This window comes from Lucilia sericata, unplaced genomic scaffold (assembly GCF_015586225.1).
Source record: "Lucilia sericata isolate MDLA Ls3-8-SP2 unplaced genomic scaffold, ASM1558622v1 Contig001521F_arrow, whole genome shotgun sequence".
NCBI lineage: Eukaryota > Metazoa > Arthropoda > Insecta > Diptera > Calliphoridae > Lucilia > Lucilia sericata.
In genome coordinates, this window is record NW_023995446.1 from 78,079 (window position 1) to 95,043 (window position 16,965).

The 16,965-nt window shown below is 32.4% G+C and overlaps 3 protein-coding genes across 3 annotated transcripts; 1 reads left to right on the forward strand and 2 right to left on the reverse strand.

Moving 5' to 3' along the window:
* The first annotated feature begins 2,349 nt into the window (after window positions 1-2,349).
* Window positions 2,350-8,498, forward strand: LOC119611739 (N-acetyltransferase eco-like). Its single transcript, XM_037967418.1, is given in 4 exon segments — window positions 2,350-4,036; window positions 5,332-6,639; window positions 6,642-6,795; window positions 8,292-8,498. Coding segments are annotated over 4 exon segments (3,192 nt in total). The 5' UTR covers window positions 2,350-2,508; the 3' UTR covers window positions 8,494-8,498.
* Window positions 8,499-11,773: 3,275 nt separating this feature from the next.
* On the reverse strand, window positions 11,774-14,342 carry LOC119611738 (RNA-binding protein lark). The gene is made up of 4 exons (XM_037967417.1): window positions 14,186-14,342; window positions 12,828-13,730; window positions 11,986-12,227; window positions 11,774-11,908 (listed from the first exon to the last, which is right to left on the reverse strand). Exons 2-4 carry the CDS (start codon window positions 13,515-13,517, stop codon window positions 11,809-11,811), a joined length of 1,032 nt encoding a protein of 343 aa, XP_037823345.1. The 5' UTR covers window positions 13,518-13,730; window positions 14,186-14,342; the 3' UTR covers window positions 11,774-11,808.
* A 901-nt stretch (window positions 14,343-15,243) lies between these two features.
* Window positions 15,244-16,735, reverse strand: LOC119611740 (nuclear localization sequence-binding protein). Its single transcript, XM_037967420.1, is given in 4 exon segments — window positions 15,244-16,353; window positions 16,356-16,401; window positions 16,403-16,651; window positions 16,713-16,735. Coding segments are annotated over 4 exon segments (864 nt in total). The 3' UTR covers window positions 15,244-15,807.
* Between the last annotated feature and the right edge of the window lie 230 nt (window positions 16,736-16,965).

A 16,965-nucleotide genomic window follows, 5' to 3' on the forward strand; every position in this document is an offset into this window, starting at 1 on the left:
TCTTGTTAGCGCTTAATTATAATAGCAAATATCTACCTACAATTTTTTCCAAGAGCCTCCCAAAATGGCGCCTTTTTTGTAAGAATTGTCAAATTTGCCACCTGTTTTACAACTTTAGCACACACTCACTGAAGCTTTTTTTAGACAAATATAAAATTAACAAAAAATGCTTGAAAAACATTACAAAACCTACAAATTTCATATGCTTAACACAATATAACACTTTATTAATTAATTAAAACAAAAATTTTTAATTTAAACTTGAATTTAACAACAAAAAATTTTAATTTTCTTTAAGACTACACAAACTGATAGCGAACTGTTACAAAAAAAACTTCAACAACTTCCACAATAAGTCACTGAAGTTGCCAACTATTTTAAACAGCTAGCTGAGAAAAGTACTAAACTCAAAATAGTAGTAATAAAATATATATCAAATTTTTATGAACAAAACAATTTTTTTTAAAAATCTAAATAATTTTTAATTAATTTAATTTAACAATAACATAAAAATTTTAATTTTTAATTCAAAGTTAACAGTAATATGAGTAATTTGATTAAATGCATTCCATTTAATTGATACTTTTAAAATGCAACCTTGTGTTTTTATTATGACATCCCTACAAGAACAGTGACAGTCATTTGACCGGTCATTTGACTGACACTAGTGAAGGAAATATCGATCACTGCGTAGAACAAAGTTTCTATCAAGTTCTTAAGGGCAATATGAAAAATTTGATGGAAACTTTTGTGTACATGTGATCTTGCATCTCCCTTGCACTTATGAATTCTACCGATTTTAAAACATATATTTGAGCTGCTCACTCTTTTGCTTTTTACCAATCAAGGATGATGGAAATGTTAGTCACGATTGACTAATCATTCTTTATGGATATATCCATCACAGTTGACCAATCACACTTGATGAATTTATCCGTCAAATCTGACGGCTATGCCAATTTATAATAAAACACAATTTATTAAAGGCCCAAATAGACTACACAAGCGGCTTGACAAACATACCAATATTTTACGTTTGTGCAAGCCTGTTGTGTAGTGTATGAGGGTGTTTCGTGTTTGTACAAATGCTTGCTGTTTGTTTGTACAAAAATTAAAAAAAATTGATTTTTACACAAACATATTGAATTTTTGTCAAACCATTTGTATGGTTTATATTCAATAATAAAAAATTTTTCAAAAAATTTACATTTCTAAGAAAAATTGACATCTGTATCTTTGAAAGTCCACAAAAACGTGAAAAAAATCGGTGTTTGTACGAGCAAGGTTTGTGTAATGTGTGTGCGAATGAAAAAAGTATGTTTGATAAGCGGCTTGTGTAGTCTATTTGGGCCTTAACATTTTAAGATATATATTTTTAATTTTATTAATATACATAGTAAGCATATACATAAATTAACTACCATTTCACCATTTTACATACCTCACAGAATGTAAAATCCTCCTATGCTCCTTTTAATTTTAGGAAATAAATTGTCTGTAAAGAAATGCATATAAATATTGAAATATAAAATTAAAAGTAAATATGTATTCATATTACCACAGATAGATTAAACTCCGAAGTGTATATTCTCAGCTCCACTTCCTGCACCGTTTTTAAATTACAATAAATCTCTTTATTTTTAATAATTTTAGTCTTAAATTTTTTAATTTTTTGCTTTTTGATCTTTGGCTTTCACTGAAATAATTAATTTATGCGACGAAAACACAGTGACAGTCAAATGTAGTTGTTTCACTCTTTCATATGCAAATGAAACCCTTTATCACACATTGAGTAAATCACAGTCATTTTACCGGTCATTTGACCGTCATTATTGATGGAATTATCCATTAACTATTTTTTTTAGTAATTTTTAAAGAAAAATGTTGCAAGTGTGTTAGTAAAATCATTTTGTATGTGTTAGTTTCGGTCATACATTTCTTGTAGGGATGTCATTCACTCTAAACTAATAACACATGTTTACTTTCTTCGCGCTAAAACTAATCCAAGGCGAATTCAGATAAGGTGGTGGCAGTTCGGCAACAACAAAATTTTCCATGTAATTTGTTTTTGCATTTGGTACGCTCTGGTGTCAAATTTATATACCGAATGAAAGAATCTTTGTTGTAAATGGAAAAAACTAGTCCGGCGGAGTAAGTTTTTCTCTGATTTAACGGAAATTTATAAATATAAAAATGTAAACAATAACAAACTCTGACATCAGTGTGTACCAGCCAAGTGAAGAAAAAAATAAAACAGCTGATTGTATAACACCACCTTATCTGAATTCGCCTTGCTTCGCGCTAAAACTAGTCGATCAATCCCACTAATCGTACAAAGTGAATAAAAAAAGAATACATCCGCGCTTAATGTTACAAGAAGAATCAATTTTCTACTACATATTCATGCAACATTAGAAAAATCCGTGTAGAAAAAGTTGCCACGTTCAAGAACAAAAGTGTTTTTTATTGATTTATTGTTATTTTAATTCATGTTATCTAGTGAAAAAGATGTCAATTATGGAGACACCTAAAAGTGCTCGTCAACAAATACGCACAATGCGTAATCACACTCCCAGATTATCGGAACGTAAAAAGAAACTTTTTGGCAGTACAACACAGAAAGACAATGAACTGGAGGGTGATGGGGAAGATGAAATGCTTAAGGGAATAGCCCCCTTGGCTAGTAGAAAGTCTAGAAATACTGGTAAAACGCCAAAAAGTACAAAAATTATGGAATCATTAATGGGTTCTTGTAAGAAATCGCCACGCGTTATAAGTTTCTTTGAAACCGAATCAGAAGATGGTGGAGATACGGCAGAAGAACAGAAACCTTCACCTTCTAGGCGTAGTGTTCGTTTAAGTTTGAAGAAATCACCCAATTCTAGTAAATCGGAAGGGGAATTTTCCACTTCGCCTCACAAAGAAAATATACCCCTCAAAACGCCCACACGCAAAGAGTCGCAAGAAGACAAGAAATTACAGAAAATGTTTAGCAATTCTATGCAAATTACACCACGCGATAAAACGCCCATAGTAATAGATGAAACTTCCAGTGAAGATGAGGAAAACGAACAGGAAATGAAAGACATTAGGCTTAGATCCAATAAAAAATGTTTAACTAAAAGACATTGTGAAATAGAGGGTTCAACTGGTTTGAGTCCCATGCGCAAGAAAGGCAAAACTTCTATATCACACATAGAGGGTGGCTCCATTTCTACCAAGTCCTTCTATTCGGGTAAAATTAATAAAACCACCTCACCCACGAATGGTCGTGCCAGCTGTAGAAACTTATTTGGTCAAACAGTCAGTGGGGGAAATACACCCTCCCAAAACAAGGCTAAAGCATCAACTAACAGACGCAGCTTAGGTTCGCAAGCCACTTCCATTAATCGTGGTGTACACCATAAAATACGCAAACGTTCACACCCTTTCGGATTGGCACCCAAACACTATGCTCCCGTCGACATTGATCACATACTCAACAATGTACGCAATGAAAAGTTACGCAAACTCATTACAGCCAAACGTGAGGAGAAGCAGCAAATTGAAAAAATCCACAGCATTTTCCGTCAAGCCAGTAATCCCATAGCCATGGCACGTCCCTTAAGTGCAATATCACAACAAGATGATTCTAACAATAATAACATCAAGGAAGAAGACGTTAAGCTGCACAAACCGTCGGAATCTTCACAGTCCACCTATCAAAACGACACTGATTTTTCAGATATTGAATGTGACATGGAAGAGTTTATCGATGAGGACGATGATAAGGGTAATTTAGAGAATGCTCTTATGGCCATGAATGAGGAAGTCATACCACTTATTACCCATCAGGCAGATGATGCTTTATCGGTTAAGTCGGAAGATAGTTCGGCGCCTGTTAAGAGGAAATTCTTTAAATCAGGTCGTAGTACTACTACACGCAAAGAGGTTCATATAACGGATAATATAAAGGCCATGGTAACGGCCAATGGCAAATTGTCGATTGTGCCGGAAAAGAAAAAAGTCAAGCGGCGCATTAAGATACGTAATTCAGGTGGGTAAAAGATTATTTAGATTTTAAGCATAATTGGTAGAAGAAATAAGGATTCTGATTGGAATATAAATAGTTTCCATAGAATACAATACAGTCCTATGTCAGTTCTAGTTCAGTTCTGTCAGTAGTTCAGTTCTAGTTCAGTTTAGTTCAGTTCTAGTCAGTTCTAGTTCAGTTCTAGTTCAGTTCTAGTTCAATTCTAGTTCAATTCTAGTTCAGTTCTAGTTCAGTTCTAGTTCAGTTCAAGTTCAGTTCTAGTTCAGTTCTAGTTCAGTTCTAGTTCAGTTCTAGTTCAGTTTCTAAGTCAGTTCTAGTTCAGTAGTTTCATAGTTCAGTTCTAGTTCAGTTCTAGTTCAGTTCTAGTTCAGTTTCTAGTTCAGCTTCTAGTTCAGTTCTAGTTCAGTTCCTAGTTCAGCTCTAAGTTTTCAGTTCTAGTTCAGTTCTAGTTCAGTTTCTAGTTCAGTTCTAGTTCAGTTCTAGTTCAGTTCTAGTTCAGTTCTATTCTAGTTCAGTTCTAGTTCAGTTCTAGTTCAGTTCTAGTTCAGTTCTAGTTCAGTTCTAGTTCAGTTCTAGTTCAGTTCTAGTTCAGTTCTAGTTCAGTCTAGTTCAGTTCTAGTTCAGTTCTAGTTCAGTTCTAGTTCAGCTAGTTCAGTTCTAGTTCAGTTCTAGTTCAGTTTAGTTCAGTTCTAGTTCAGTTCTAGTTCAGTTCTAGTTCAGTTCTAGTTCAGTTCTAGTTCAGTTCTAGTTCAGTTCTAGTTCAGTTCTAGTTCAGTTCTAGTTCAGTTCTAGTTCAGTTCTAGTTCAGTTCTAGTTCAGTTCTAGTTCAGTTCTAGTTCAGTTCTAGTTCAGTTCTAGTTCAGTTCTAGTTTAGTTCTAGTTCAGTTCTAGTTCAGTTCTAGTTCAGTTCTAGTTCAGTTCTAGTTCAGTTCTAGTTCAGTTCTAGTTCAGTTCTATCTAGTTCAGTTCTAGTTCAGTTCTAGTTCAGTTCTAGTTCAGTTCTAGTTCAGTTCTAGTTCAGTTCTAGTTCAGTTCTAGTTCAGTTATAGTTCACTTCTAGTTCAGTTCTAGTTCAGTTTAGCTCAGTTCTAGTTCAGTTCTGGTTTAGTTTCTGGTTCAGTTCTAGTTCAGTTCTAGTTCAGTTCTAGTTCTAGTTCAGTTCTAGTTATAGTTCAGTTCTAGTTCAGCTCTAGTTCAGTTCTAGTTCAGATCTAATTCAGTTCTAATTCAGTTCTAGATCAGTTTTAGTTTTATATAAGATTTTTCTAATAATCATATTTTTTATTTATTTCTTCCAGTCACCAATGAATTCTCCGATGAACAGGCTACTGTTGATGCTATTTTGCGTAACTTGGATGACACCGCATTCGGTGACATTATTGTGCCCAAAGATGAGAATGAAGATGAAAATTCCAACCTCAACAGCAACGATAATAATGCCTTCTTAGATGAAATCGATCAACAATTGGCCTTAATGAATGAAGAAGAATCATCGTCGAACCTAATCGACGATATTGTTCTACAGGATAATCAAGATTTTAATGATTTTCGTAAAAGATTACCCTACAATACCAACGATCCGGAAATTATTGAACGTCAGCATTTACTATTGGACTTCTTAATTACCAATAACATTTGCACCGAAGAAAATTTCAATATTTTCATAGCCGATCCAGATAATCACAAAGCAGAGGCTGAAAGAATTATTGATGAGTTAGTCATAGTAGTGACGGATCATCAGAATACCGATTTTCGTCAGAGAATACCCTATAATACCACAGATCCAGAGCTAATAGAACAGCAGCATAGTTATTTGGATTTTCTATTGGAAAATAATATTTGCACAGAGGAAAATTTTGATATATTTATAGCGAATTATGGCCAGAGAAAGGCGGAAGCAGATGCTATCATTGCGCAATATTTAACAGGCGTTAATGGACAATATAATGACAATCTAAATGCACCATTAGCTGCTGGTAATCAACTATTGTCAGCTGAAAAACAAAACATGAATTTAAGTACAAATAGTTATAAAACAGATAATACTTATGGAACTTCTACAGCAAATACAATTAACAATAATATTACAACTTTACCTGAACAACTTTTACAAACACCCACACCTACAACAGCCTTAAATATTAACAACAATCTGCCTACCCATAGTGGTGCTGCCGCCCTAGAAACGCCACAGCTTAATGAAACGCAACAACAACAGAAACTATTTCCAGTTTTCTATCCGGGCGGTTGTCAACCCCTTAATCTGCCTTCCACCAGACGCAAACAGCAGCAACGTGCTTGGAATGCTGGCTATGGCAGTAATCAATATCAAATTGATGCCGGTCAAAAATCATTCGGTGCTCATCAGTGCAAACAATGTGGTTTAGTCTATACTGTTCATGAACCCGAGGAGGAGAAATTACATCGAGATTTTCATGCTTCTTTACATATTTTACGTTTTAAGGGTTGGATTGATGAGGATATTGTGGCAATTTATCCAGAGTGGGGACCGGATGGTCGTATTTTACGTTTGACCGAGTCATCACCTCCTAAACGACGTGAACGTCTGATGGATATTTTAAAGATTGTCGATAAAGAATTGGGTTTTCATCGTATATTGTGCCAAAAACATTTGTCGCCTATTTTGCTGTTCGTAAGATGCAAATTGTGGGTTTATGTCTGGTACAGCCACTGGATAAGGCGAATAAATATTTGTGTGTTAATGGTGTCGATTGCTGTACGGAGGAACAATTTGAGGCTAAGTAAGTGATTGTTTTAAAATTTGTTTCCATTTATAAATAAATTCTAGTTGAGCTCTAGTTTAGTTCTAGTTCACTTCTATTCCAGTTCTAGTTCAGTTCTAGTTCAATTCTATTTCAGTTCTAGTTCAGTTCTACATCAGTTCTAGTTCAGTTTTAGTTCAGTTCTATTTCAGTTCTAGTTCAGTTCAAGTTCAGTTCTAATTCAGTTCTAGTTCAGTTCTAGTTCAGTTCTAGTTCAGTAGTCAGTTCTAGTTCAGTTCTAGTTCAGTTCTAGTTCAGTTCTAGTTCAGTTCTAGTTCAGTTCTAGTTCAGTTCTAGTTCAGTTCTAGTTCAGTTCTAGTTCAGTTCTAGTTCAGTTCTAGTTCAGTTCTAGTTCAGTTCTAGTTCAGTTCTAGTTCAGTTCTAGTTCAGTTCTAGTTCAGTTCTAGTTCAGTTCTAGTTCAGTTCTAGTTCAGTTCTAGTTCAGTTCTAGTTCAGTTCTAGTTCAGTTCTAGTTCAGTTCTAGTTCAGTTCTAGTTCAGTTCTAGTTCAGTTCTAGTTCAGTTCTAGTTCAGTTCTATTCAGTTCTAGTTCAGTTCTAGTTCAGTTCTAGTTCAGTTCTAGTTCAGTTCTAGTTCAGTTCTAGTTCAGTTCTAGTTCAGTTCTAGTTCAGTTCTAGTTCAGTTCTAGTTCAGTTCTAGTTCAGTTCTAGTTCAGTTCTAGTTCAGTTCTAGTTCAGTTCTAGTTCAGTTCTAGTTCAGTTCTAGTTCAGTTCTAGTTCAGTTCTAGTTCTAGTTCTCAGTTCTAGTTCTAGTTCAGTTCCAGTTCAGTTTAAGTTCAGTTCTATTTCAGTTCTATTTCAGTTCTTGTTCAGTTCTAGTTCAGTTCCAGTTCTAGTTCAGTTCTAGTTCAGTTCTAGTTCAGTTCTAGTTCAGTTCTAGTTCAGTTCTAGTTCAGTTCTAGTTCAGTTCTAGTTCAGTTCTAGTTCAGTTCTAGTTCAGTTCTAGTTCAGTTCTAGTTCAGTTCTAGTTCAGTTCTAGTTCAGTTCTAGTTCAGTTCTAGTTCAGTTCTAGTTCAGTTCTAGTTCAGTTCTAGTTCAGTTCTAGTTCAGTTCTAGTTCAGTTCTAGTTCAGTTCTAGTTCAGTTTTAGTTCAGTTCTAGTTCAGTTTCTAGTTCAGTTCTAATTCATTTCTAATTCATTTCTAGTTCAGTTCTAGTTCAGTTCTAGTTCAGTTCTAGTTTACTTCTGGATCAGTTCGAGTTCACTTCAAGATCAATTCGAGTTTACTTCTAGTTCGAGTTTGCTCCTAGATCATTTTGAGTTTACTTCTAAATCTGTTTGAGTTTGAGCTCGAGATTAGTTCGAGTTTACTTTAAGATCAGTTCTAGTTTGCTTCAAGATCGGTTCTAGTTTATTTCTAGATCAGTTCGAGTTTACTTCACGATCAGTTCTAGTTTACTTCCAGAGGTGTTGTAGGTGAATTTTTCATCAAAAAAATTCTATGTTCTCTTTTTAGATGCGGCATCTCCCGAATCTGGGTCTCTCCTCTGCATCGACGTTTTCACATTGGTTCCAAACTAATACAAGCTGTGCAATTAAATACAATATTTGGTGAAGAGGTACAACTGGATAAAATTGCCTTTAGTGCACCCACCGAAATGGGCAAAGCATTTGCACAGAAAATTACCCAAACCGAGAATTTTCTGGTATATCAATAGATCAACAAAAAAATACATACACTAATTTTGTTAATGATAAAGTTAAAGAAAGAAAAATTCGCGAGAAGAACATTTTATTATATGTTATTTTAAATGACATACTTTTAGCTTAGTATAAGACTCTCAATGAATTCTTAAATTTTCATTTTTGTTCATTGCTGGTTTTTCTCATGATTTCTGTATGTATATTGTCGCTTGCATTTTATCTTATTTTATTATTTTCTTTTTTTTTTTTTTTTGCTGTTATATACAAAAAATGTTTATCATTTTTTTTTATTCTTATATAAATATCGTTTTTTTATATATTATATATTTTACGTTATATTTTTTTTTTATTAATTTTAATTATTACATACATTTATTTTTCGTTAATAATTTAAGGTCTCATAATTTGGAAAAACAAAATACATTTAAAAACAAAAACATAAAAACTTTAATAAATAAAAAAAATTTTGCGATTTTCTTTTTTTTCTCTAACAACAGAGTAATTTTGTGTTTTAATTTGGATTAAGTTGAAATATTGTTTAATTTGGTTCTAATTCAGATCTCGATTAGTTTTAGATCAGTTCTAGTTTACTTCTAGATCAGTTGTAGTTTACTTCTAGATCAGTTCTAGTTTACTTCTAGATCAGTTCTAGTTTACTTCTAGATCAGTTCTAGTTTTATTCTAGATCAGTTCTATTTTACTTCTAAATCAGTTCTAGTTTTATTGTAGATCAGTTGTAGTTTACTTTTAGATCAGTTCTATATTTATTCTAGATCAGTTCTAGTTTACTTCTAGATCAGTTCTAGTTTACTTCTAGATCGGTTCTAGTTTACTTCTAGATCTGTTCTAGTTTACTTCTAGATCAGTTCTAGTTTTATTCTAGATCAGTTCTAGTTTACTTCTAGATCAGTTCTAGTTTTATTCTAGATCAATAGTAGTTTACTTCTAGATCAGTTCTAGTTTACTTCAACATCAGTTCTAGTTTTATTCTAGATCAGTTCTAGTTTACTTTCAGATCAGTTCTAGTTTTATTCTAAATCACTTCTAGTTTACTTCTAGATCAGTTCTAGTTTGCTTCTTGATCAATTTATTTATATAGAAAATTGGTCGTATAACAGTATTCTACTTCGAATTTTTTGTATATAAGTTTTCTCGATAGAAAAATGGTTATATAACAGTTTTCTTTATAAAAAATTTGTCGTATAATAGTTTTCTCGACAGAAAAATGATGGTATATCTATTTTCTCTACAGAAAAATAATTGTATAATAGCTTTCTCTAAAGAAAATTTGTCGTATATCAGTATTTTCCATAGAAAATTTGTCATATAGCAGTTTTCTCTATAGAAAAGCGGTCGTATGACAATTTTCTCTACAAAAATATAGTGATATAACAGGTTTTTCTAAAGAAAATGTTTCGTATAACAGTTTTCTCTATAGAAAAATGTATTCTTTATAAAAAGATTGTCGTATAACAGTTTTCTATATAGAAAAATGTATTCTTTATAAAAAGATTATCGTATAACAGTTTTCTATATAGAACATTGTTCTTGTAACAGTTTTCTCTATAGAAAAATGGTTGTATAAAAGATTTCTTTATAAAAAAATTTGTCGTATAACAGTTTTCTATTTAAGAAATTGGTTGTATAACAGTATTCTCGATAGATAAATGGTTAGGCAACAGTTATCTTTATAAAAAATTAGCCGTATAATAGTTTTCTCTATAGAAAAATGGTGATACAACTAATTTCTCTACAGAAAAATAGTTGTATAATAGTTTTCTCTATAGAAAATTTGTGGTATATCAGTATACTTCGAATTTGTTGTATAACATTTTTCTCGATAGATAAATGGTTAGGCAACAGTTTTCTTTATAAAAAATTAGCCGTATAATAGTTTTCTCTATAGAAAAATGGTGATACAACTAATTTCTCTACAGAAAAATAGTTGTATAATAGTTTTCTCTATAGAAAATTGGTGGTATATCAGTTTTCTCTATAGAAAGTTTATCGTATAACATTATTTTCCATAGAAAATTTGTCGTATAATAGTTTTCTCTATAGAAATGTGGTCGTATAACAATTTTCTCTACAGAAAAATAGTGGTATAATAGTTTTCTGTATAGAAAATAAGTTTTCCCTATAGATATTTGATTGTAAATTATATTTATCTATTGAAAAATGGTCGTATAACAGTTTCCCTTACAGAAAATTAGTCGTTTAGCCGTTTTCTCTATAGAAATATTGGCGTATAACAGTTTTCTCTATAGAAAATTGATCGTATAATAGTTTTCTCTATACGAAATTTACGTTTTCTTCACTTAATAAAAAGAACATTTTTCGTTTAACAGATTTCTCTATAGAAATATGTCCGTATAACAGTGTTCTCTATAGAAAATTGGTCGTATAAGTTTTCTCTATAGATATTTGAGCGCAAATCTATGTTTACTTATAGAATAATTATCGTATAAGAGTTTCCCTTATAGAAAATTAATCGTTCAACAGTTTTCTCTGTAGAAATATTGTCGTATAACAGTTTTCTCTATATAAAATTGGTAGTTTACGTTTTTTTCTTTTAATAAAAGTCTTTCATGTTGTTTTTTTTCACAAAAAGTATTTGTGTATTTATTTTTTAATTATTTTTTGTTTTGTTTTTGTATGTATGATAGATTTTATTTGATGTTGTTGTATATTATTTACATAATGCAAATTCTTAAAATGTATTATCTACTATAATATAATTATGTAATTTGAAAACTGTCTTTGAGATATTTGATCATTTTATTTATTCCACTAAAATTCTTAATTTAGGTTTTTAATGTATGATTTTTTTTTCTTCTTGCCATCTTTTAAAACCAAGTGGTAGGGAGGGGGGATTGGTTAGTGTTTTTAAGTTTAATTCTTGTTTAATAATTATTTTGTTTTAGTTTTAATAAAACTACAAACTAAGGAGAAAAAATGGACCAAAAAAAGAAAAGGACAAATCTAAAAGGTTTTTGTACAAAATAAAACACCTTGAGAAAAATTTTTTTAAAAATGACAAAAAACTAATTCCTTATAACAAAAGGAAATTTTACAAAAAAGGGTATTAATTAAATGATTGCAAACAAAATAAATATTATTCTGTTTTCAGAACAATTAAGAGAAAACCCCTAATTTTTTATATAATTATAAATTATAAAAGTAAAAACATGTTGAGTTACTAATTAACTGTCTGTCTATCTCCTCTATCTATGACCATTGTTAATAAAAAATAAACAAACTCAATGTCGGGTATTAGTGTTGGTGCTGGTTTTGAAACCACTATTTAAATAATACGAATACAGTTCATCTCAGTACGGTGCATAACGGCGACCGGGTGGTGAGGGACCACGCATATTACGCGAAGACATCATACGATCGTCAAATGAATCACGACTAAAATCTTCATAACTAATTGAAAAAAAGAGAAAATAACGGAAATGATTATTTAAAATATGAAACATTTTTTAAAATATTTAAATACTAACCCGCCATAACGACCCATGCCATTGCTGCCACGTGAGGGTGGTGGTGATCGTCTGCTAAACATGCTGTCATAACCACGTGATAAACTACCACCTCTTAAGCTGCCACTCAACGGTGGTGGCAAAGGCATTGGATCACGTCTCGATAGTGGTGGTGGTGGGAAATCACGCATACGCGATCCCTGATAACGACGTTCGAATAAATCGCGTGTATCTTCGAATCTACGATCATAGTAATCATAATCCTATAAACAAAAGTTTTGTAAAGAGAGAAAAATTATAAAAATTGTATTTTTTAGATTAATAATGTACTTTTTTTTAATTGTAAGAACGAGCGAATTGTGATGAAAATATTTATAAAAATTTAATTGGTATAATAGTTTTCTCTATAGAATATAAGTAGTATAACAGTTTTTTATAAAGTAAATAGTGTTCACTATATAAAAATGGTCGTATTACAGTTAAAAACATGGTCATATAACAGTTTTATATACAGAAAAACTGTCGTAATATAGTTTTCTGTATAGAATATAAGTCGTATAACAGTTTTATTTATAAAATTGGTCGTATAACTGCTTTTTTCTGTAGAAAAATTAACGTATAACAGTTATATACATACAAAATTGGTGGTATAACAGTTTTGCTCTATAGAAAGTTGGACGTATAACAGTTTCATCTATAGAAAATAGCTCGTATAACAAAAGATATAAGTAAAAGTTTTTCTTATGGAAACTGGTTCAAAACTTGTTCATAAACAACTATTTTCATCACAATTCCCCCTCATTCAAAAAAAAAAACCTAAATTAATAATAATAAAAATCAACTAAAAAAATATTTATTATTACCCTAAAGCCATCCATAATCCGGTCGCGCAAGAATGGAGGTGGTGGTGGCGGTGGTGGATAAGGATCACGTCCGTACATACGATCTCTATAGCCGCCCGGGCCCATGTCACGACCACCACCGCTGCCGCCATACAAGCGCGGACATTCTTTTGACCAATGACCCGAACGGCCGCAACGATAACACTGCTCTGGATCACCCATGCCGGGTTTCGGCCGCACACGACTGGTGGAGACCTGAACCTTCAGCGGTTGACCATCGACAACACGACCATTCAATTCCTTAATACAATCTTGTACATCACCGACACAGTCGAGATGTACAAAACCATAATTGCGAACGATATCACATTCGACAACGGTGCCGTATTTTTGGAATAGTTCACGTACTTCGGGCGCACGAGTTTTATCGGTTAAATTGCCCACAAAGATTTTCGTGGTCGGTGTATTGGGGGCACGACGACTCTTGGCCGCTTCCACTTTAATGCCATAGCCATTCAACATGAAACCATTAAGATTCTCAATGGCTTTGCGGCCTTGTTCTTCGGTTTCCATATGAACGAAACCATAGTTTTTCACTACATCACATTCCACTACGGTACCGTATTTCTCGAACAAAGGTCGCAGTTCGGAGGCTTGAGTTTTCTCATCGAGATTACCGATGAACAGCTTAAAGGTGCCTGCTCCAGGCATATTTTCACGCGTGTAGATTTTTGCTTTACAATAACGAGTTTCACGTTTTGTTGAGAGGAAGATGCGGGCGGGCGTTTGGTCGATCGGGTATGCGTTCTTACGTTAGCTGCGCCGGCGACGTCGCGTTTTTTTTTTAATGTAACAAAAGTAACCGCAAACGTACGTGTGTTGTAACGATTTTCCAAACCGAAACGTTTAAAAACCACGGATATTCTAAATTAAATTAAAACATTGGATACTTTTTTTCAGAGCAAAAACCAAAACCATGTTTTTTTATTTGTTGTTTGTTTAAAAATGTGTATAATATATAGAAAATTAAACGAACACCAAGAAAATTTAGAGAAATAGAAAATAAAGGCACCGCTGCTTATAGGCTTTTTATTACTGGCAGCCATTTTTGCGTAAGCTGCCGGCATGATTTACTTATTTTTTTAAAGATAATTTTTATAAATTTATTAAACGAATTTATTGGAATTTCATACAATTTTATTGTTTTGAAAAATTATTTAAGCGTTTTCACTTTATTAATAAAAAAAATTTCACCGGCTGTTTCTTTTTTCTTTGTCGTGCTTTAACTTAAAGATGGCGTCATTTAAGAGAAAAATTTTTTAGTTTTTGTAAAAAGATTAATTTGCTTAACTATTTTTGTTAACTGTTGTTTGGCTTACCCGCTGTTAATTGTTATAATATTTTTCTTATATTTTTATGTATATTTAACAATAAATTTCCCCAAAAAATTAATAATTTTTCGGGAAACACGTCTGACTGTCAGCTTAATTTTTTCAATAGATACCGAAAAGATGGTGGCTTGTAAGCAGAGCCCTGCGCCGACAAATATTAACGGCGTCGGCGACTGATACGACAAAACCGATTGTAAGCCGGCAATGTTTTCAATTACGTTTAGTTTTTAATTTTTCAACGATTTTAAATAAAAACGGAATCCGAGAGATCAAAAAGTGGGATTTTGGAAGCAAATATATTGTTTATAAAAACAAACAGAGCAAGCACAAAAAGCACTTTTGGAATGATGTATTACCTATAAATTGATTTTCTGTTAGAGGGTTATATTGGCGGACTGATCCTCATAATTTTCTGAAGAAGATCTCATATGGGTTTAGGGTGAATTATGCTTCGATCGTTATAAAATTTGGAAGACATATTTTCGTTCCAACAAAAATTGTTTTATTATGGTATTATTAAGTACGTAAAAAACGTTAAAATACAAAATATGGCGAAATTTTCAAGCCGTATTAAGCTGAAAAATTTTCAGCGACAGCAGTTTTGACATTTTGTTCGGCGGCTAGGTTTAGTCGGCTTTAAGCCGAACCGGCGCGAGTCTCTGCTTGTAACAGTGTTGGCAAATGTCAAAATATGTGTGAGAAAGTATTGCCAGCTTGAAAAATGTGTGTGTTTTTCAATATGAGCGAGCTGCCAACTATTAAATAGTTGTAGGGTTAAATAAATAACAGTTTGATTAGAATTCAAACCGCAAGCGACTGATGATATAAACCAAAAATAGAAATTGGTAATTGGTATAAAGGAGGTAGTAAATTCCAGATTATGCCCCCAGTTGCCTAATATGCCAAAATACAAATCTACATAGAGTAGAAACAAATTCGGAAATGTTGCTATTTTTCTAAAACCATACAAATTCCAACTGTTTAATAATTTATTGACAAAAAAGGCTAATATATTACAAATTAATAAATAAAAAGAAACACTCTAAAATAATATGGTCTAATAGTTTGTTTCCTCACCTAGTACAATAAAAAATACTTTTCATTATAACTATTCATCAGTTAAGTCCACCATTGATATATTTGGAAGCGTTTCATTGTTGGTTACCATTTGCGCAGGCTTATCATTCCCACTTGCTTCTATATCTCGTACAACTTTATTGGTTTCATCAATACCTTGACCTTTCCCGTGTATAACTAAGGTTTTCTCTCCATTTTCTTCCTCTAAAGCTTTAAATTTTTCATTTAATTCCTCTACATTACCATTTTCTATTGATTTCTCTTCTATATTTGATTCGTTCTCTTTATTCACACTCTCATTTGCTGTTGCGTCCTCTTAAGATTTATTTCGTTCTCCAATAATTTATTCGTTTTTTCTGTTATCGTTTCTATTATTTCCAAATCTTCAGAATCCGATGCCGAACTACTTAATAAGCATATTTCAGTTGCATTCCTTATTAGCAACTTTATGAGAATCTTCTGATTCTAAAGATATGTGTGATTGTATGCTCTCTCTATCGCTATCCTCGCTCTCCACAGGAGAATCATGTTTTTTATTTAAATCTTCTTTTCGCCTGATCGGAGTTATGTGGTTTTCCCTCTTCATCTGAGGACAATTTGAAGGTTAATATACCATTTTCATCTTCTTCGGCAGATGAACTATTTAGACTTATATTCAAACCAGTTTCGGAATGTTCCGATAAACTAAGATCACTTGGTATTTCTACACTATCTTCCAATTCCTCCTTAACCATTTCTTGTTGTGCTCTTTGCTGTTGCTGTAGCAAATGATTCATTTGATTATAAGCCATGACAGCATAAGCCATATTGGGATTAACATAGTAACCCGTTTCATTTGGATAATCTTTGTAGTAATCTTCTGCATATTCTTCCTCTTTGACAGGCTTTTTATATCTTTTCTTTTTGCGATGTTTATGCTTAGAATTCGAGCTACTACTACTTGACTCTGTTTCACTACTGCTACTACTGCTGCTTGAGGAGGACGTCGATGAGGAAGAGGACGAGGAAGACTTTTGCTTTTTCTTGCGCCTTTTTTTCTTTTTCTTCTTTACACTTTTACTTTTTTTCTTTGTGTACTTTCTTCACTATCACTACTTATTATATTGGAACTCTCTGCATCACTAGGTCTTCTTATTGGTCTCGGCCTGATTTCTAAATTCTCTTCTCCTTTTTTTAGCATCCAATTCTTTAAGTTTTCTTTGACATCTTTGATGATTACGATCACTTTGTCGTTTATTGTGAGTCATCATGGAATTAATAGTTCGTCCTAGAAAACGTTTATTTGGTTTGCCCAAGGGATTCTTTTTTCTTTCTGTTGGCATTTTTTCCAATTCCTTATACTCATCCATTTCACGCATTAGCTCTTCAATGGCTTTTCTAGAATTTACGATAAACGGTTTAAATAAGAAATATATTAAATATTTGAACTGAAAATTACTTTGTTAAATCGGCATCATCCATTTTAAGTTATTATTTGCTATTTTTTATAGGAATTATAAAATTTGTAACAAATACACAACAAAACTGAAAAAACACTATTGTTTACCTCAGCTGTTTTTAGGAATTGCTATATTTAGTTATAATTTTATAAGGTTGGCAAGTCCTATGAGGAATGCCAGCATTTTTATGTTAAACTGGCAACTTTGCTTGCAGGGATATAAAATTTATAAACTGTGAAAACTCTTTTTTAT